The 22,593-nt window shown below is 37.5% G+C and overlaps 1 protein-coding gene across 1 annotated transcript in view; it reads left to right on the top strand.

Moving 5' to 3' along the window:
* Positions 1 to 22,593, top strand: part of LOC127617916 (low density lipoprotein receptor adapter protein 1-B-like) — a 52,006-nt gene that overhangs the window by 14,185 nt on the left and 15,228 nt on the right. The window contains exons 2-5 of the mRNA XM_052090084.1: positions 14,379 to 14,521; positions 16,753 to 16,865; positions 19,777 to 19,891; positions 20,092 to 20,164. Of these exons, the coding sequence (XP_051946044.1) occupies positions 14,379 to 14,521; positions 16,753 to 16,865; positions 19,777 to 19,891; positions 20,092 to 20,164 (444 nt within the window). The remainder of the gene's footprint in view (positions 1 to 14,378; positions 14,522 to 16,752; positions 16,866 to 19,776; positions 19,892 to 20,091; positions 20,165 to 22,593) is intronic.

Genomic DNA, 22,593 nt, shown 5'->3' with positions numbered 1-22,593 from the left:
GCATTAGCTATAAAATGCTGAATGTCACAGACATATTTGAGATGCAAATGTATGTTTGAATGCACCATTAATCTAATTAAAATCTCTATATGCCCAAATGTGATTATTAATCCGCAAAAGACGATTTAATATATTTTTTTATAAAATTGACATGTGCTGCGTGCTTCAAAATGAATGTGTGAAGCCAGACACTCGTACGCTGAAAGACCTCATCGTGAGCATTACGTGTGCTGTGGGTGTGTGTATGTGTGTAGTAGATGACAGTGAGCAGAGTGCTCTGAAGTGTGCAGCACATACAGACTTTATTTATTTTAATGGGGTTTAATAATCACACTGAGACAAGTATCAAACTGCTTATGCGGAGGACAGAAACTACAGTCAAAAACACACATAAATCCCAAAATAAAAGCTCAAATTAAATAGATGCGTGAAATGGGGAAAAGATCATGTTTAATGATCAATTAAGTAATAACTTTACAATAAGGTTCCATTTGTTAACATTAGTAAACCACATTAGTTAACATGAACTAACAATGCTTTAACAGCATTTCCTTATCTTAGTTAATGTTCATTTCAACATATACTAATACATTTTTTAAATCAAAAGTTGTACTTGTTAACCGTAGTTAATGCACTATGAACTAACAATGAACTAACAATGAACAATTGTATTTTTATTAACTAACATTAATAAAGATTAATTCTGTAAACAATATATAGGTCATTGCTTTTTAATGTTAACGTATGGAACCTTATTGAAAAGTGTTACCAAAGTATTAAAGCAAAATCTCATGTCTGTGATGTTCTGTTGTGCAGCACTTCATTTCAAATTAAATAGCTCCAGTGTTGTTTCGGTTTTGGCTGTGAGGATTTTGAAGAAAAACACTTAATTTGACTAAAATAATGCAATGTTATGTTGTAAAATATAATTAAAATAATTAAATTTTCAGCTGATTCAAATTTTAACAAATTATTTTAATTATACACCATTTCTATTATGAAATTTAATGAAACTGTTGAATACAGAATTTTGAAAAAACAAACAAACAAATAACCACAATTTTAATTACCTCTCGTGTAGTTTTACAACAAGTATTACAACCGTGTGACGCATAAAATTTCCTGGAAATGTCCTGGAAAATTGTGCCTTGAAAACAGTGGGAACGCTGTCCATGTATTCATTTATAAATGATATTATGTTGCATTTATTATATTTTTCTTTATGTAAATAGTACAAATTACGCATGTAAACTATAAACAAGTATTTGCATTGATTTGTTGAATACATGCTAAAAAATGGTACTGTTTCTTTAAGAAAACCAGCTGTTCTGTAAAGAGCGCATAATGAGAGAGGACTCCAATGGCAGCTTTACCTCAGCCGTGCTATGCGTGAAAATCTTTTTGATCAAAAACTAACTGTAAAGAACACATCAGAGTTTTAAATAAATATTATTCAGTGACAAATGGGTCGCCTTGATCTCGTGTTTGGACACACATACGCAGAACAACTTTGAACATGCTGTTAAAGAATCTCACTGCTGAATAGGTCACCACGATGCTACTCAATCACCGGAGAGTGAAATCTGATTGCAAATGCGAGTTATTTCCTCTCATTGTTGTAGAGCAGGGGTGCCCACACTTTTTTGTGTGATGATCTACTTTTAAATGACCAACTCAATAAGATCTACCAACTAAAAAAAACACCGTTTCATTTAAAAAAAGAAAATGCTTGTTGGGACTACTGCATGTATCCCTACATGGAATTCATCTTCTAATTAATAAAAAAAAAATATAATAATGTTCAATGTTGATATCATTCAGTTTAAAACTAAACCCAAAACACCTACAGCACAATAGATTACAATAGCCAGAGCATTTACCTTATTCTGATGATTTGCACTGAATGGAATCAGACAGTTTTGCCTAATCCGGGCAGTAGCTGCTGGTAGCAGGTCTCAAACACTGCTAGCATCGCAATTTCCCGCTCTGTTCTCAGAAGTCATTGGAAGGCGCGTATGCACAAAACTAGTTGTCATGGCAACTGAATAAACAAAATTCTCGCCTGGTCAATATTTACTCGTCAAGTGCAAGTCAGACAGAAACTAAAAGAAGGAAAGACATTATATTTATTTTTATAAAAATTTAACGAAAGTACATTTAATTTTGTGCGATCTACCAGCATTGCCTTTGCCATCGACTGGTAGATCGCGATCGACGTATTGGGCACCCCTGTTGTAGAGGGTTGTGCATAGAGTAAATGATCGATTTTGAGATTTAAGAATCGATAACGAGTTCATTCAAATGAAGATCGTGATGCATCAGAAAATCTGTATTTTTATCCAATCCTACTTGCAACACAAATGAAGTGTATTGCTTAACGCTTAGAGTAATATTTTCCATAATGGGGACCAGGCTGCTGCAAAAATTACCAAAAAACACCATGAAATTTAGTCTTCTGAATCCATGCATCCTGATGCTACTGTACATGTGCCGTATGGTCTGGTTGCTAGGTGGTTGTTAGGGCATTGCTTAGGTGATTGCAAGAGATACTTATAGATTTAATGACAATCTAGGCTATTTTGTTGTAGGATATGGAAGTGGAAATTAATTCCAATTTGTATTTGTCTCTCAACACTCATCGTCACTGTCAGTATTTTTGGGTTTAATATGAGCTGCTGGTTTCAGGATGGGAGTGTAGCTCTTCTGTTGATGCTATCTAACACGGACCCACATTTACACCAGTATTTACATCCTACACATCTGCCTTTATGATCTTTTGCTGTTTGAGTGTGTTGGGGAAGATACTTTTAAAACTGTATCTTGCCAAGCTGCAGTGCAATCTGCATAATTTAAGTTAAGCTTCAGTCAAGCTACGTTTTTGAAACAGTAGTTACTAACAGGAATGGCTAGCTATACAATATACTTTATTTATTAAATACGAGTGTGTTTCTAGCACAACAACAACTAGAATTTTACATTTTCTGAAGAAAATGAGGGAATGGTGCTAGCTAGTGCAAAACGTGGTTACTAGGTCATTGCTATGCGGTTGCTAAGATGTTCTGAGTGGTTCTTGCAGTATTGTTATGCAGTTGCTATGGTGTTGTGGGTGGTTGCTAGGTGGTTTCTTACTGCCCCATGGTAGAAAAGACCACACCAAAGTCTCTGACATTCTGATACCCATATATGTTGGGCTCCTTTTCAATGTCCACCAGGCAAAAGTAGTTTTTCACTAAATGAACATAGGGAAGGATTATATTTAATCATTTGTATTTATATTTGTATTTTTTTTTTTAACTTAAAATATTTTAATTAGAGTTGATAATTAAATCGATTAATTGTTTTTTATCCAAAGCAACTTTTTTGTATTTTTTTATACGGTGCCCTTATTACAGGGACAATCCCCCCGGACCAACCTGGAGTTAAGTGCCTTGCTCAAGGACACAATGGTGGTGGCTGTGAGGATCGAACCAGCAACCTTCTGATTACCAGTTATGTGCTTTAGCCCACTACGCCACCACCAATTTGATAAGACAAAACAAAAAGTATATTGCCTATTTCCATATTATTGAACATAAACCTATCATTGACCTACAGTCCACAGCAATCCATTTGGCAATTGAATTCGTCAGTCTTTCCGAGATAGATTTAATAAAAGTGCTTTTTTAAGGACACATCAATATACACATGCAGCAGACGAATGCTTTTGGAGCATCTCACTTTGGTTGCGTCACGTCACAAACAACGTTTTTAGGTCACCGTGTCAAGTTGCACGGGTACACGTTGCCTATACCAGTGGTTCCCAAACTTTTTGAAACAGTGGTGCCTCTTTATAGTGTTTTGTTTCCCCAAGGCACCCCAACCAGCTGAAAAAATTAATAATAAACAAAATGTAAAAAATGCAATTGAAAACATTGACTAACATGGTTATTTCCTTCTTCCTAATATTTTAACAAATAAAAAACAAATTTAAGTGCAAATAAATTACTAAAATTTAAAATTTGGCTATCTACCATTTAAAATTACAATATTATTATTATTATTATCATATTTTATTTTTTACAAAGTTAAAGTTTTTTGAAATTGAGTAAATATAGTGCTAAATAAGGGTTTACACATATATATATATATATATATATATATATATATATATATATATATATATATATATATATATATATATATATATATATTTTTTTTGTATCAATTTCATGTTTATGTTATTGACTATATTAAATTGTGTGATATATCGGCATTGTATCGTCACCTCTGCTCTCTGGATATCGATATCAGCCATTAAAAAAACCTATATCGGTCGACCACTAACATTACCGTCTGTGTTTACATTCATATTGTGTCAAGAAGTGCATTTAAATGTTCATGCGTGCTGCTGCATTCACCTCGAGAAACGAGGGCTCTATAGAGAGCACTCGCACAAATGCATGTTACCATTTAAAAAGCTTCCAGCTGTAGACAATTGAGTCGGTACTTTGTACTGCCTGTACTTTTAACTGGTGGCTTATAAAATATTAAACTGAGCAGATATTTCACGGCATCCCTAGCCAGTCCTGGCGGCACCCAGATTGGGAAGCACTGGTCTATACAGCTGGAGTTTGCTTTTTGCCCCTTGCTGAAAACAGGTGGTACTTCTAGCTTGAATTGCTCCAATGGTAGGAATATTCCTTATTACAGTCTGGGAACATGATTACATGTTAAATTCACAACAATTATCACATGGAAACTTCCATGGACATTTTTACAGTGATGATACAAACAAATTACTCAAACAAAGGTTTTAATCGATTAATTGAAACGGACAGTCTGAACGGATTCACAGAAATTAAGGTAATCAAACTATAAATGTGTTTTTGCAACTGAAGTTTAAATCGCTAACTCTCTCATTCTCACAAGTCGCGAGACAAGAGAATATCGCCTAAGTAATCTAAACATGTTGTCTTTTGGAAACTTAATGGCCAAATAAAATGCTTATTAAAATCATTGCAACATTCATGATATTGCTAATAGCTTTTATATCGGCAGATTCGGCTGCAAAACCATCAATTTTATTGTGAATATATATAAAAAATTGCCCTGCCTGATACACAGTGTGATTTACCGTATGTCATGTGTTGCTGTAGTAAACGGTGTACAACTTTTCTTTCGTTACTCTGCTGTATTCATGGTTTATTTGACAGTATTAATGAACGTGAGCTGGGTTCAAGGGACAATTTGATATGATAGTTTATGAAATATTAGTCAGTTACTGTTTCAAATGCATTAAACTCTAAACACGAATGTGTGTACAGGGAGTTCGGATTGTCGTCCAATATTCACTTTGATGGTTGTTTACGAGTTTAGTCGAGATGTGATTTCTTTCTTTCTACTCTTCTCCACCCCTCTAATCTCTCACCATCTCTTTTGGTTTTTTTCGCTCTCTGCTTCCCTTCTTTCCTATCAACTGTTTCTCCTTCATTTGCTTTAATTAGAGGAAGTGATGTCATAGATAATACCTTAATGGCCTTCAAATAGACTTAGTTTTCTTTTATGCAAGATGCAGTTTCTTATTTCTTTTTATTTTAGGGTAAAATATGGCCGGACATGTTCTTGACATGTTCTTGACAGGTTTTGTGATATTCACCCCATTATTGCCTCTCTTTTGTTTTAATGCAGTTCTTATAAATTAGTTATATTGATCCAGAATCTTTTCATCTGACCAGGTTGATCAGATCAGCCGGCATCTTGTATTTGTGAGTTTTCTGTTGTGTGTTAGTGACCCAGTTGCTCTGTGCTGTTCAGACACACACAAACCTGTGGTTTGTCGTGCCTCTGGCACTGCTGGGTATTTGTGTGATGTGCTCTTATTCTTCACGCTTGGCTTTGAAGTTCAGTGGGGTGAGACGACGCTTACCAATCGCAACACACTTGTGTCTTCCGCCGGCCATCAGTCCCTGTTTCATAGTGAAACTATTTCAATTTACATACCGGGTGGATGGACTGCTATAGACTCTGTGTGACCATACACATGAACGGATATGATGTGAAACAAATCGGTTGCCTGTTTTTGATTAAATAATTCTGCAAGGAAGTGCTCTTCAGTCAGGAGCACTTCAGTCTAATATTGGCATAAAGTAAAATATGTATAATAACCAACTACAGTTTGTTTTGCTTATATATGCCATTTAGGAGCTGGTTTATCTGAAACAGATATTACAACAATAATAGACTGCTGTGAGAACGGTTGTGGTGTTATATGGTAGTTGGATGGTGGAGGAGGGGGTGTGTGCAAATTATGGGTTTATTGTGGATCAAACTTTAAAAAGTGCACCATTGAACTTGGAATAAAAATGTAATGCTTTGTAAAATATCACAAAATACCCATAACAAAAATGTTCCATTGGTTTAATATTTCTGTCTGTCATTGCGTCTGCCATCTCAGATGTGTACACATTTGTCATCTGTAGAACACAAACAAAGATTTTTAGAAGAACATTTCAACTCTCTAGGTCATTTCAATGCAAATTTATGGTGGCCAGACCTTTTGAAGCTCCAAATTGTAGATAAAGGCAACACAAAAGTAATCCATTCTACTCGAGTAGTTTAATCAATGTCTTCTGAAGTGACCCAGTCGGTTTTGGGTGAGAGCAGACCAAAATGTAACTCCTTTTTCACTGTATATTTTGCCATTTCAGTCTTAAGGCACAATCGTGATTTCAAGCTCGATTACACTGATTCGTGCTTGACGTATGCGCAGAGCACTAGATGACGCTATAGGAAGTGTAAACAAGCTTACATTTGTGATCGCCAAGGCGGCTGCTGTCAAGGTTTATGGTAAAAAAGTTACATATTGATTTGTTCTGCCCAAAACCGATTGGATCACTTCAGAATATATTGATTAAACCACTGGCGTCTTATGGATTACTTTATGCTGCCTTTATCTTATACCATGAATAGAGCTGCTTAAAGTATCTATTTTTAACAGTATATAGGTTTGGAATAACACAATGGTGAGTAAATTATGTAATTTTCCATTTTTAGGTGACTACTCCTTTAACTGGTGGCTCATTTTTGAGCACAGACCTTTCAAGGACATACCTAAAATTAAATAGTTCATAAACTCTGGTCTCTTTTAAAAGAAGACCACTTGCTGATAATGCTGTCCAAACGTCAGAATTAATTAAAGTAATTAATATTAATTAGTTGGAAAAGATAAAATTGATTGCTAATTATTTGCAACTAATATTTTCATTTAAAATATAGGCTACAGTATACTGTGAGACACTGTCCTTGCCAAAAACCTATAAAAAAACAAAACAATGGAAGCCAGACATCAGAAGTATAACTAGTGCATTCAGAAAGTATTTAGACCCCTTCATTTTTTTCAATTTTTTTTTGTTGCAGCCTTATGCTAATTTTTAAATAACATTTTTGTCAATCTACACTACATACCCCATAATAACGAAGCAAAAGCCACATTTTTGCAAATTTATTAAAAAGAAAAAACTGAAATATCACAGACATAAGTATTCAGACCCTTAACTCAGTACTTCGTTGAAGCACCTTTGGCAGCGATTACAGCCTCAAGTGTTTTTGGGGTATGATGCAACAAGCTTTGCACTGCTGGGTTTGGGGATTTTCTGCCATTCTTCTCTGCAGATCCTCTCAAGCTCTGTCAGGTTGGATTGGGACCATCATAGACAGTCATTTTCAGGTCTCTCCAGAGATGTTCAAGTCCGGGATCTGGTTGGGTCACTCAAGGACATTCACAGAGTTGTCACTAAGCCACTCTTGTGTTGTCTTGGCTGTGTGCTTAGGGTCATTGTCCAGTTCGAATATGAACCTTTGGCCCAGTCTGAGGTCCTGAGTGCTCTGGACCAGGTTCTCATTAAGGATATCTCTGTATTTTGCTAAATTCATCTTTCCTCCAACCCTGACCAGTCCCCCAGTCCCTGCCTTTGAAAAACCTCCCAACAGCATGATGCTACCACCACCATACTTCCTCGTTGGGATGGTATTGCGCAGGTGCCTGGTTTCCTCCAGACATGATGCTTGGAATTGTGGCCAAACAATTCAATCTTCATTTCATCAGACCAGAGAATCTTGTTTCTCACAGTCTGAGAGTCCTTTAGGTGCTTTTTGTGTCTTGCATTGAGGAGAGGCTTCCGTCTGGCCACTCTGCCTTAAAGCCCAGATCGGTGGAGTGTTGCAGTGATGGTTGCCCTTCTACAAGTTTTGCCCATCTCCACACATGATCTCTGGACTTCAATCAGAACAACCATCGGGTTCTTAGTCACCTCTCTTTTTAAACAAGTACGGTTAACGTTTAGCAAACAAACCAACAAACAAAATCGGCTAACTTGTAGTGGTACATGCTTGTGTACATGTTAAATTAACGCGTCTGTCCGCGGTGACATAGTCCTATATACTGGGACCTACGTAACGTTTTTGGATGTATGGCTATATATAGCTAGCTAAATCAATGCTAAAAATGCTTTAAGGTTGACAGTAACTGATCAAGTTTAACTGATTCAAGTTTAACATTAAACTAGTTATCTTGTTAAACCATACTTATCCTAAGGGTTGGCTGAATTAACCGTTTAGCTTTCTTGTTTGTTTGTTTTTTGATCATGTAAATAACCACGCTGAGTCAATGTATTTGTTGTAACCAATATTTTTTGGGTAAGTTGTCATACACATTTCATGTTCTACTGTTAGTTGCTTACCTGTTGTTTCTCGGCCCGTTCTGGTGATCACACGTATTCCAGAGCTCACTTATGTAAACAAGGGATATACCATCATCCAGATGTTTGTTTTATGTATATCCATTGTCCTAAAAGTGTTTTCATTGATGTTTATTGTGCTTTTGTTTACGTTCATGATTTGCACTGTATTGACTGAGTACTGTGTTTTAAGTAATGTGCAGTTGAGAAGGAGCGCAACCCTACAAAGTGGTTTGATCCAGTATAGTTTGATGGGAAAATAACCTATATAATGTGGATGTTGCTAGTTTACCCAGTAGTTCAGTTCTGAAGAGAGAAACTCAAGAGTGTTAAAAGAGGGTGAGAAACATTTTGTGCATTGTGCCTAGGTTTTTGCTGCTCCAAGCAATTTTACTGTGTTTAGGGCTAACCTTAACCTAACCACCCTCTATCACAACTTGTAAATAAAGAGCACTTTTTGCTTGAACCCACCTTGTTGTACCATACCTACTTGGCTCCTCCCTGACCCCCTTAACAACATGCATTATGACAATGTCACATGCATTACTGCCGGTGGCACTCTTACCACCACAATGGGGTGGTTGTCATGGTGATTCTAGCAGCTCTAATTGCAATGTTTATTTGAACAATCCCATATTGATTTTTAAAATCCCAAGATCTATCTTTCACACATTTATTTATTTTTTTTTTTTATTTTTTTTTATGTGGCTGTATGAAATTGTTTTATCTATATAAAAGTAAAAGTAGTTATTTGTATTTCAATGTAAAGAATGAAAGAACAATGGTGAAATGACCCCCCTGAAGTCTTCTCAGCCGCTTTTCCACCATCGAGCCGAACAGTTCTCGTCGCAAAACCATACCGTTCTGTGACGATTCGGGCCAGTTGGCACGGTTACACTTTCTTTTCTTATAACCAATAATTTTACCCAGCTCTTACCATTTATATGTGCAATATGCACAAGACTGTCAGTAAATGGACTGTGGGCATGCCGTCTGATGCCTAACATGCTCAGATTGAGTCTCAGGAAGGCATGAAATACTGTCAACACAATGAGTGTGGCTCAATTACATTAATGAATGAAGGTTAATTGAGGTTTAAGGGAATAATGCTGCAACACAATGAGATTGTCAGTCTGTGCCTGTGGTGGAGGTTTGAGCTGGTCAGATTTGTGTGAGAGAATCTCATGCTTACACAAACACACTTAATGAGCCTCATCGGGGGGGGGCAGGGTTTTCATTAAGACCGTTACAGACATCAATTTAGTCCATAAACGCTGATGAGGATTCCTCTGTATCGTCCAATGTTTACAAATGTGAGATGTGAAGGCTGATGAATATTTCACAGAATGATTATGAATGAAAGATCGATGACTTGAGATTTGGGGGAGTAAAAGCTACTCTAATCAGAAACAGTTTAATTATATATTTTCTCTCCATGATTTCTGAATGATTCATCAAATCAGGAAGAATCAGTAACCATTTTCATTTCATGCATGTGTCTGTGTGATGCCACATGCCCCATGATTCATAAGGCATGTGTTCTTTTCTTTCTTGCTAGCTTGCTTTATTTCTCATGAATGAGCTGTGGTTTGGAGTTCTGTGTTGAGATGTGCTGATGTCAGGGTGTATGTGTCGGTCTCTCTTTCTGTCTGCCATTATGGATCAGTATAAATGAGATTATGATAGTTTAGAGTGCAGAGATGCATTAAGCAAGTGATGTTGTTGTGTAAAAGAGAGGCACTGGAAAGTAATGTATAGCTGCCTATTAAATGTGTGTCCTTGACCCTGAGCTTGACCTCAGTCACTGATATGGGGTTAAACACACCCCCATCCATGGAGATCACTGCTGTGCTCATTCCCCTCCCACTCATAAGGGGAGGGAATGTGTGTGTTCAGTGGCATTGATTCTGTGCAGGTGTTGATCAAAGAGCTGATTTATAATATGGTGGATGAAGAGACCTGATTGAAGACAGTTTGTGTTTTAAGAAAGGATTGTGTGATGTGTTTCATATGTAAATGATTTCTTCTGATGTAAAATGAGTTGCTTAAAGAGCAACATACAGGTTGGACACCCCTATATAGCATAGTGTATGTTGATGATAAAACAACTAGATTTTCTGAACTGGAGTAATTTATATTTAGCCATTAACGATATTTTGAGATAAATTGTGATAAAATAACTTCCGCGTCTATAAAGCACTAACCGGAAGTGACGATGGGCGAGGGAGTCTGGTCAAGCTCAAGCTCAGGTTACAATGGATGCGAATGAAGAAACCGAGTTCTCCGGTGTGGATGAACATGCCTATGATGGCCCACAGGCCTATAATTATGAGCCTCCTAGGTGAGATAGAAGCCAGGGGGAGATCAGGGGGAGGAACAATGGGCAGAGGAGAGAAGTAGAGTTGTGGTGTCAAGAAAACCAGTGGCGAATAGGGCAAGTGACTTTGTGAGTTAATGTAAGTTAGCACCGTGGCTAACGCTGGTTCATCTACTGTAGGGCTAGTACCTTGGTGTTATGCAATACATTTCTACATATTGAGTAATACATTTGGACCTTGCAATTTACTGGAGAGTATAACGTTAGCCTACGGGGATACAAAATCAGACGGGAGGGCGGCGGGAGAACAGTTTGAAATGAAATGCGGGGGAAACGGGAGAGTTGGGCTAGCTTCCTGCCAATAGCTATAGCATTGTGCAAACTACTAAATTCATTTCAGAAGGCAGACAATTACGTTACGACAACCTGTCCTAAAGTTCAGTCTCTCTCCCTCTCTCTGTATTATACTAAATAAATATTAAATATTTTATATTATAAAAAATATATTATATAAAAATATTATACTATTATTATTACGAAATTACACAAATTAAGAGTTAAAATAATTAAAAGACTTACTCTGCTAAGTGCTCGTTTTCGTTGCACAGAATGTCTGCTAACGTTAGCACTTGGTCCTCCAGTCCCGCCCGCGCCAAAATCCGGTGTAAACTTTGACGGTGGACTTGATTCCATCGAGTGCACCGAGGGAACAGCATCAGTAATCAGCCTCACGTGGTGCTTACTCCGAAATCCCATCCGAGACTCCAACAAATCTCCAGGTCGATAATTCTCCGGAGTGAAATGTGCGCCACAAACGACCGAGTGTGTGGTAACAGACGCGGCAGTGAAGTCTGCTCTCTTCACCTGTACAAAACGCACCCAAGACCGAAAAGCCTTGTTTTTCCTAGAAGGAAAATGATGGACACGATGTCCTGACAGGCTGGAATTCGTGCAACCAGCACAAACACAATAATTTACCATTATGGCTTCTCTAAAACTCGATCTAAAACTTTCTGTCTCTCACTACTGCTCTAACTACATCAACACCCAACAATGAGAGAGCTGACCGCGAGCGCTTTTATTTGCCTCGCCCTACGTCATATGACGCGTTGCTATAGCGGGAAAGGCGTATTCCAGAGCCTAGCACATTTTCATCAAAATCTCTACATCAAATGAGATTTCATTAGTAATTTCTACATATGTGTTTTTAAAAGACCTCTGCAGACAATATAAAGTATTAATTCAGTTATAAATTCAACCTGCATGTTGCTCTTTAAGTATTTAGTAGATTTATTGGATCACATAATGAGCGTGTGTGTGTGTGTGTGTGTGTGTGTGTTGTCTTTCTATGATAGTTGTGCGTGTTTTACTTTGTGTGTGTGTGTGTGTGTGTGTGTGTGTGTGTGTGTGTGTGTGTGTGTGTGTGTGTGTGTGTGTGACGAAAATTTGTGTCACAATGAACAAGAAAAGTTGACCAAGGATAATTCAAAATGGCAAACCTCCAGAGAATTTGTAAAAACTAAGAAACTCAGAGTCTAAAGCAACAGAGTCCGTAATAAAACCCAAATCAACTCCAAGATCTGAAAGGAATTTTTTCTTACCCAACAGGTAAGATATTTTATTGATGTGGTTTATGTATAGTTGTGTAATCACAATATATAAATTGTCAGAAACAATGACAATATATATATTCATTTCTACCGTGGTCTATTTGGGTAGAATATCCTACAGTTATAAAAATTTTAATACATTTCACCTTATCAGACTAGCAATCATTGTGTTTAATGCTAAAAATGTTTCTTAACTTTTGTTACATCATTTATATCAAAACATCAATGTTTCCAATAAGTCAAAACAACAGCATAAGATATGGCACTTAATGTATCTGCTCAGATGACCTGTTTTCAGTTATCCGTCTTTTCCTTTCTTTTGCTATTTATTTGCCCATTTGCTCTGATAAGATATCCAGTATCAATGTGTACACCGGTGCCTCAAACCACATTCATCCGTGCAGAGGAGCCGAGCCGAACCTCAACCAATCCAATGTTCTTCCTTAAGACGCACTCAGTTTTATTTTTAACTGCTAGAGGGCAAAAAGTTACATGGAAACAGTTCTCTTAAAGTTCTCTAATTCACCAAATGAAAATTACAATTACAAAACAAGGGCAGTTTATTTCCTAATATCTATATAATATGCAAAGCCATAAGCATATAAGACCATAATGACTCCCTATTGCTGTGGTTATGTCAATGTAGCTAGTCTTTCTAAAAGTAAATTATAGTATTTAGAAATAGAATAATAGCCTAAACAAGCACTTTTCACAACACAATCGTTTCAAAGCAGCTTTATAGGAAATCATGCATAAAAAAAAACAAGAAACTATCTATAATCTATTAAGTCTTAGTGATCATTGTGTAAAATGTGTGTAACAATTAAATACTTAAATAATAATTGTATTAATAACCCCAGTGAGCAAGCCGAAGGCGACTGTGGTAAGGAACACAAAAATCGGATATTGACGATGTTTTACAAAGATCCTGATGCCGATTGCGAACAGATGATGATCGACAATATCGGGAAGTGGCAAAACCATGGATCTGGGAAGTCGCCAAATATATTAAACGGTGGCAAAGGTGTGAAAATGGCACCTGCCAAATGCAACGAGGTTCAATCCAGTTCGCAAGCTCCTCGTCTAAATGTATTTCATGTGCTGGTAATTTTGCTAATTTACCCGCAACAGTTGGGCGACATCTAAGAGTGACACATGACTAGAAATGCTGTTAGTCACAAAGACAAGCACTTCAAGAAACGCACTTTATTATATTTTTAAGAACAGACAAAAGAAAAGCCGTCAATGCTCGTGTCTGATTCGCTGTTTGTTCAGATTTAAAGAGTTTTCACTCTTTTCTTTTCTTTTTCATTTGTCTGAAAACTGTTTGCAAGAATAATGTTGTCTATGAGAATGCTCAAAATGATCATCTCTAGATTATTAATTTAGATCAACATCAATGCTGATTAAAAAACATGGATAAATGAGCATTGTTGAAAGCAACTTTGTGGAAATGAACGGAGCCGCGTTTATTAGACTGTCTGACTGACGGCCTATAATGTAAGGATTGTTTCGGCTCATGAAACTCACCTATGATTGGCTGGATGGTCGCTCGATCAGCCCATATAACTAAACGCAAAGAATACTGTATTCAAATCCACCATTTGGACTCTGTATGGGTTTAGCTTGGAAAAGTGCGGGGGACAAAAATCACCTTTTTAAAAAGTGTTGGGGACGCGGCTGCTAGGCCCTTGCTTTCATGCAGGTGTGTTAACCTTGTGCGTTTGTGTTTTTAAGAGCTTCCAGAGAACTGGACAGACACGCGGGAGACGCTGCTAGAAGGGATGGTGTTTCAGCTGAAGTATCTGGGCATGACGCTGGTCGAGGAACCTAAAGGAGAAGAGCTCTCAGCTGCGGCTGTCAAGAGGATCGTTGCTACAGTAAGACACACGTGCACAAAACAACCCCGTCATTTCTACTCTATGAACTGCTGCTGCACCAGCTAATGAGAGATTGCTCTGAGTAACACATCAAAATCATGCTCTCCTTTTAAGTTTAGCGGGCAAGTGCCACTCATATTTTCTTCAGGAAATGTACAAATCTAGTTTAGTTATGATCTGTTTAGGAAATCAAAAGAGATGCGTTACGAAATATCAGAACTGTGCATCAGGCTGAACAGTGTGCAAAATACAATAAACCTTTACCAACATTATATACGCACTGAAGGATGATTTGCTTATGTTTTTCTCTCTTGTAAGTCGCTTTGGATAAAAGCGTCTGCCAAATGAATACATGTAAATGAAGGAAAAACATACAATTCTTAAAGTGTAGAATATGACCCTGTTAGTAATCCACAGCTCCATTCGGTCTCTAATGGTTTATATATACACCACTGCTAATGTGTCTCAGGGGGTTTCTGGGTGTGTGTCATGATGTTATGTTGGTTAGAAGCACTGAAACAACGCTTTTTGTTTTTGTTTCATTTGTTGTTACTTCTTCAAAACTGCTACTATGTTTGCTATAAAATGAATTATCAATGAAAAAGTCAGCTTTGTAGTAGGGCTGCAACTAACGATTATTAGAACGATTATTCGGTTGATTATTGCAACGATTAATCTTTGGCTCTCATCCGATTATTCAGCTTGTTCCTAGATTTAAAAGGTTGTATTAAATGTCCTTACTAACAATAAAGAGGACAAAATCATCTTTTAAAATCATCTATAAATGACATTCACTGAATTCCAAGAAAACATTTTTTATTAAGTTTAATTCAGTAACATTTCACGGCAAAAAAAAACTATTGTAATGAAGAGTTTGTCTTTTTTTATTATTTTTAAATAATTATTATTATTTTCTAAAAACAAGTCTAAATATCTTATATGCTGCTTCTCAGGGAAATGTATCTTGTTTTAAGTAGGCTGTTTGTAGATATTTTAAAATATTTAAATATTAAATATTGTATTCAACATTCTCCAATAACCATTTTTTCTTCTGCATAATAGCTACTAATGTAAAAGTACTTTTTTTTTTTTTTTTTAGATATTATTTTTGGAAAACAAGCCAAAAAAGACCAAAAACTTGATCAAAGACTGATCAAAAACGGTGGTGAGACTCTCTCACCTTTATTTTCACTTCGATCCATCTTTAACTCTCAAAAACAAACTCTATCTTCTTAATAGAGCTGCGTATCGCCGATTTACTTCCCAATAAGATACACATATGACACATAGGCTACAGTATATTCAATATGTCACAATCAATCACATTATTAATCTAGCTACAGCAAGTGCGCATGAGGGACGGGCGTCCCCGCGCCAGAGGGTGCCTCAGTCGGGTGCAGTTTCAATCTCTCCCCTTCACGTGACTCATAGACGTGGTGCTGACCGCACAGAGAAATGCCATTATTTAGTTTGTCTATGATGCACTTCCTTATTATTTGAACTTTAATAAAGGATGCATTAATGACATAAGGCCAGGTTGTTTGCTTTTTAGATGCTCTGACATGCAGGTTTTGCTTAAGTGGAATGCCACTGCAACGGCTCTGCTTTATTTCACTATGACAGTGCTTCTGTATTTCCTTATTTTGCCATTATAATTCCGTTATATTTTGTGATCTACATCACCTGAAGCTGTTTGAAAAGTTTAGAGTGCATTTGGACATGTGTTTTCTTCCTCTCATCAGTCAGGCGTGAGATGCAGTGCTCCTCTCTCGCGCGTCATCATTAGAGATTCATATGATCTCATGTTACATTCAAGGCTGGACTGGTAATCTGCCGTTCCGGGCATTTTCCCGGTGGGCCGACGCACTTTGGGGCCAATCAGGGGTGGAATGGCCATTGGGAGAACCGAGCGGGCCAGTGGGTCGGCCGTGAAATGTGCCGAATGGGCCGCGATAAGCTAAAATGAACCGCCGCGTTATGCAAAACGGACCACAAAACGGTGCCGTGATATGCCGAAAAGGACAGCGAACACGTATTATACGCATTCCATATTACTTGTAGGCTATTCAAATTAGGGCTGTCAATAAATTTTTGTTTGTTTTTATTAATTCAAAAAACCTAAAATCTCATTTGAAAAAAAAAAAAAGCCTCAAATCAACTGGTTGAGATCAGAATCATTTGGTTCTTCTAGTTGAAAAGTGGCTTGATGCGGTAGTTTTTCTCTCTGTCAGGCAAAAGCAGGTGGTAAGAAGCTTCAGAAGATGACGCTGAAGGTTTCTCCTCGAGGGATTGTCCTGTATGATGCCGTTTCAAACCAGCTGATAGAGAACGTGTCTATATACAGGTGAGTCACCTACGGCCATTTGTCATGTTTACACTCCATCTGTGCAAGCGCTCTCTCTCTCTCTTTCTCTCTATAGCAACAAAAAGGAAAAAAGAGTTGTAATTGGCCCCTGAAATTCTGCCATCCATCATATAGAGCGGTGCAATCTATAGATCTGCTGTTTTCATTTGTAGCGAGAAAGACAGAATGTTTGTGTGCACGTGCTCTATTGATCTGTTTTAGTGTCTCTGTGCCTGCAGACAGACTCTCTCTGACCCTCACCTGGGGCCGCAGCTATTATTGGAATCACACTCATACACACTCGTGCTCTGACAGTGTCTGTGGCGTGTCTAATGAAAAAACATGAGGGGTGTGTCGCCCTGCCTGTCACTCACTGAGGAATACTCCACACCACTGACTTCAGTGGTTTATGTTGACGAAACATGTCCAGGTCTTATTTCAATGGTGATTCCCAAACAAAATGTTTGTCAGTAAATAATTTAAGAACTCCCACCCCTGTAGTCGCTAGTTCCAGGGCATGCAAAACTGAGTGACTCCAGCCAGGTCTCCTAAGCAACCAAATTGGCCAGGTTGCTAGGGTGGGTAGAGTCACATTGGGGTAACCTCCTCGTGGTCGCTATAATGTGGCTCTCGCTCTCAGTGGGGGGCGTGGTAAGTTGTGTGTCGATGCTGCGGAGAATGGCGTTAAGCCTCCACACGCGCTATGTCTCCGCGGTAATGCGCTCAACAAGCCACATGATAAGAAAGGTGGATTGACGGTCTCAGACGCGGAGGCAACTGAGATTCGTCCTCTGCCACCCAGATTGAGGGGAGTCGCTACACTACCACAAGGACTTGGAGTGCATTGGGAATTCCAAATTGGGGAAAAAGGAAAAAAAATAACTCCATTTAATGGCTTGACGAAACAGGAAGTTTGGGCGGGACATATGAAAGAGTTCATCCTTTTTTCCCCCGTCGAAAACAGTCAGTTTTCAGTTTTACAGGAAGTAAAAATGCCATTCATTTTTTCCATAGGGGAATTGATTTTTAACACGAGCTTCTAAACCTTTAAAGACTTAGTCTCTGAGGTTGTTAATCAATGGTAAATGCTTCTGTCGAAGCCATCAGTCCATGTTATTGCAACTTCATTTTTAATGAATCGTGTTTAATAGCGGAAGGTTTGCTCTACCAATCAGAATCACAGCAAACAAAGTGCGCCAAAAGAGCTCTGCAGCGACCGGCCATTTCCATGATGCACTGTGAATGACGAAATCGAGTCAGTATGCCTACACTTTCATATTATATATATATATATATATATATATATATATATATATATATATATATATATATATATATATATATATATATATATATATATATATATATATATATTTTTATATATATATATATATAAATAAACAAATATTCAGATAATTAAAATGCATTACATTCTTGTAGCAGAAGAGGTCATCATTGATAAGACAATATAAAAGTGGCTTTAGAATACAATGTATTGTTTACTACCATATTATTGATCATAAGTCAATCATTGACACACAGTTCACAGCAATCCATTACACAAGTGAATTTGTCAATCATTTGGAGATTAATTATGAGGGCTCGTTTAAGGACCCGTCAATGTACACCTGCGTCAGACATGCTTGTGTAGCGTCTCTGGTGCGTTGCGTCATAAACATAAAATGTTTTGTTCACTGTGTCAAGTTAAATATCGAATGGCGAACCCATACAGATGCTTTCAACACATGCGTTGACGATGTGCACAGATGCCGACTGTCCACTTGTCTAGAAAAACTGGGCTGCACGCAGACAGTCCGTGCGTACTATGCTTATGTTGTCAATGAAATTACTAATAAAAATGTTTTGTTATCAATAACGAAGACGAGATGAAAAATATGCATCATATTAACGATAATAGGCTCACTCCAACGCATGATATATGTGAGATTAATGTGCTAAATCCACTATATAAACATAATAATACAACTTACATCTCCACAGACAATGAAGCAAATTAACAAGTGAACTAAGTGACTTGCAAGCCAGAATGCATAACTGTCCATAAAAGCATACTACACTTAACTAATATCCCAAACTGTCTAAACTTGAGCAATTTACAACAGAGTAACTTTTAAAAGTAGCTAATACTTCGGTGTATTCATTATATGCTATTATTTTAAGAACTCAGGGTTTTCTCATGTTGTTTAATCTTAAATATAAAATTTATGAATCTTCAATATGGTTTAATAATTTAGTATATTATAGTAGTTTATTAGAATTTTTGTCTCCCCAATTTGGAATTCCCAATTCCCAATGCGCACTAAGTCCTTGTGGTGGCGGAGGACGAATCTCAGTTGCCTCCGCGTCTGAGACCGTCAATCCACGCATTTTATCACATGGCTTGTTGAGTGCTTTACCGTGGAGACCTAGCGCGTGTGGAGGCTTCATGCTGTTCTTCAAAGCAACCAAACACAACTTGCCACGCTCCTCACCAAGAACGAACCATATTATAGCGAACATGAGGAGGTTACCCCATGTGACTCTACCTCCCTAGCAACTGGGCCAATTTGGTTGCTTAGGAGACCTGGCTGGAGTCACTCGGCATGCCCTGGATTTGAACTCGCAACTTCAGGGTGGTAGTCAGCGTCTTTACTTGCTGAGCTACCCAGGCCCTGTTTATAGTAGTTTATAAATATCTTAAAGTACTAAGATATGAGTAGAACAACAGAGCCGGAGCCCAACTGCCACAGAAAAAACGAATCAATGTTCCTTCTCTGAGTAGGCCTAACTTGCAATTTTATGTTTTAACTACAGATGTTGATAGAGAGCCCAGAATTCCGTAATGTACCTTTAAGAGTCTGCACTATTCACTTTTCATGTTTTTGATAAGTGATCTAGTCTCTCTCTGTAGGATATCGTACTGCACGGCTGATAAGATGCATGATAAAGTTTTCGCCTACATCGCTCAGAGTCAACGCAATGAGACGCTGGAGTGTCACGCGTACCTCTGCACCAAGAGGAAATTGGTGAGTCTTCAGTGCCTTTGTGTGTTTGAGAAAGAGACACTCCCTGTTTTTCCATTCTCCTATAAATTTAGCACTATACTGTATGTCGAAACCACATTTCCTCTGAGAGACAGATTCCACTGCTCTGTGTTTCTCTCCATGACAAGTAATGTCACATTAAAACTTCTCTTCCTTTCTTCCTGTCTCTCTCTGTGTCTCAGGCTCAGGCAGTGACGTTAACAGTGGCTCAGGCATTTCGCGTGGCGTTTGAGTTTTGGCAGGCAGCTAAAGAAGGTATGCTGTGCCTGGTTAACCTTGGCAACAACACTTCACCCATCCCAGCAGAACTCTAATTTTTTCTCTCTCTCTCTCTCTCTCTCTCTCTGTGTGCGTGTGAAGGGCTGGGCTATATATTGAAAATGTACAATACAATTGTATTTGTCCATAAAGTTTCCTTAAAGCAATAGTTTACCCAAAATGAACATTCTGTCATATTTACTCGCCCTCCCTCATGTTGTTCTAAACACGTATGGCTTTGTTTATTCTGTGGAATACTAAAGGAAATGTGTGGCAGGGCGGAGGGCGGGGCCGGGTCGTGATCCTACGCACCCGGTCCCGTATTAGGCTAATCAAGCCTCCGAGGTATAAAGGTCGACTGCAGGGTGTCGTGCGGGAGAGAGAGATCGTTAGCGGACATGTCCGTCATGTGTGTGTTTATGTTGTCTTTTAAGTTTACCATTAAACTACTATTTATATCGTCAAGCCGGTTCTCGTCTCCTCCTTTCCATTGAATACCTTTACAAAATGTTAGCCAGGCAGTATGTTATTCTCATACTTTTAGGTGGTATTGTTAAAGTTATTTTAGAATCTTACATTAAGAACATTAAAACCTGATTTAAAGTTAATTATAATGAATCGATTCCAAACTTAATTATTTGTTTGCATCGTCACTCAAACATGTTCATTGCATTTTTCATATATTAAAATGTTAAATTAAAAATATGTGTAGATAAATATTGCTGTTTTAAGTTATTTCGCCTTTAAAGACTCATCCGTTTCAAGACATACTGGAAGTTCTTAAAGGAATATTGCGGGTTTTAAAACAAGTTAAGCTCAATCATCAGCATTTGTGGCGTAATGTTGACTGGCAACAAATTTTCCCTAGTTTTATAAAAAAATATAAGGATTTGGGTTTCAGTTAGGCACTTACAATGGAAGTGAATGGGGGGCCAATGCATAAAGGTTAAAATACTCACCGTTTCAAAAGTATATGGACAAGACGTAAACAATACGTGTGTTAACATGATTATAGTGCAATATTGTCGCTTACTAACCATTTCTTTATAAAGTTACATCCAATTTTACAACTCCGCTTCTATGATGACACAACACCGTTAAACCCTAAAACTATACAGTTCACTTCCATTGTTAAGTGCTTTAATGTAACCTTGATTTTAGATTTTTTTCAAGAGTTGAAATAATTTTTTGTGGTAATTAATATTACAGTACACTACAAATTGTGTCAATTGAGCTTAACTTGTATTGAACCCGGAATATTCCTTGGAGGAATCGCATTATATTAATTACATTTCATATAAAGTTTAGGGAAGGCAAATTATTTTTGTGTGTGTGTTTAAAGCTCTGGTGAAAGGCAGCTCCAGTTGGATAGCTCAGCAGAACATGGATATAATTTAATGCATGTTTGAACATTGTGTGTGTGTGTGTGTGTGTGTGTGTGTGCATGTGCGTGTGTGTGTGTGTCCTGAGGCTTGTAGAAATGTATTCATTTCATCTTTCTGTACCTGACTGCTCGCTGCAGAAACTGTTCATCAAGCAGAAATCAAACCTGAAATAAAGTACTGAGATGAAAATATGTACTGAGCTCCTGTGCTATGTCATTTTCTATGAGGAACAGGTGATAAATAAGTGACAGAGTGATGGAAGCTTAAGATAACTCTCTTAGGTTATAGAGTATTTGACAGTAATTCCTCTTGAAATAGACTAAATTGGCATTAATATGATATTATTATTATTAATTGGCATGAGTTCTCGAGGACTCTGGTTCTTGGACATGGCAGCAATGATCGATCATGAAAACGATGATCGATAGTGATCACGCATGATGTGACTTTTCACTTAATTCGAAATCCAGTGACAATTACCTAACAACTAAACACAAACGTGTAAAAGAGGGAGCTTATTTTTAATTTTGAGATTGATTATGTCGTGACTTTGAGGGGTACATTGATTATCAGAGACTTCTCAAGGCAAACAAACCGTGTTTTGAACACCCATAGACTTTTAATACCCTTTTTGTTCTTTACAGTCAGTTGTTGATGATCAAAAACAACAAAAAAATACATATTTAATTCTAATCACGCATACCATGGATGAGGTAAAGCCAATAGGAGCGTAAAAATGCTCTCATTTACAGACGCTCTTAACAGAAATGCCGGTTTTCTTAAAGAGACAGTACCGTTTTCTTAAAGAGACAGTACTGTTTTTACAGACGTGTTCAACAAATCAATGTAAATACTTGTAAATAGTACAAATTAGGCAATTAAGCAATAAGCATGTAACAAAATATAATATATGCAATATATTATCATATTTATTGATTGGATACAATGATTCGTTCATTTTTAGGAAGCTAAAATGTGACCAAAATTATAAAGTTAAGTGTTCTGTAAGTTACCTAGTTAGAAGGTCCCCTGTTTAATTTA

The sequence above is a fragment of the Xyrauchen texanus genome, chromosome 24 (genome assembly GCF_025860055.1).
Source record: "Xyrauchen texanus isolate HMW12.3.18 chromosome 24, RBS_HiC_50CHRs, whole genome shotgun sequence".
Taxonomy (NCBI): domain Eukaryota; kingdom Metazoa; phylum Chordata; class Actinopteri; order Cypriniformes; family Catostomidae; genus Xyrauchen; species Xyrauchen texanus.
Note: the sequence above shows the minus strand (reverse complement) of the source record. Positions and strands in the feature narration are given on the sequence as shown.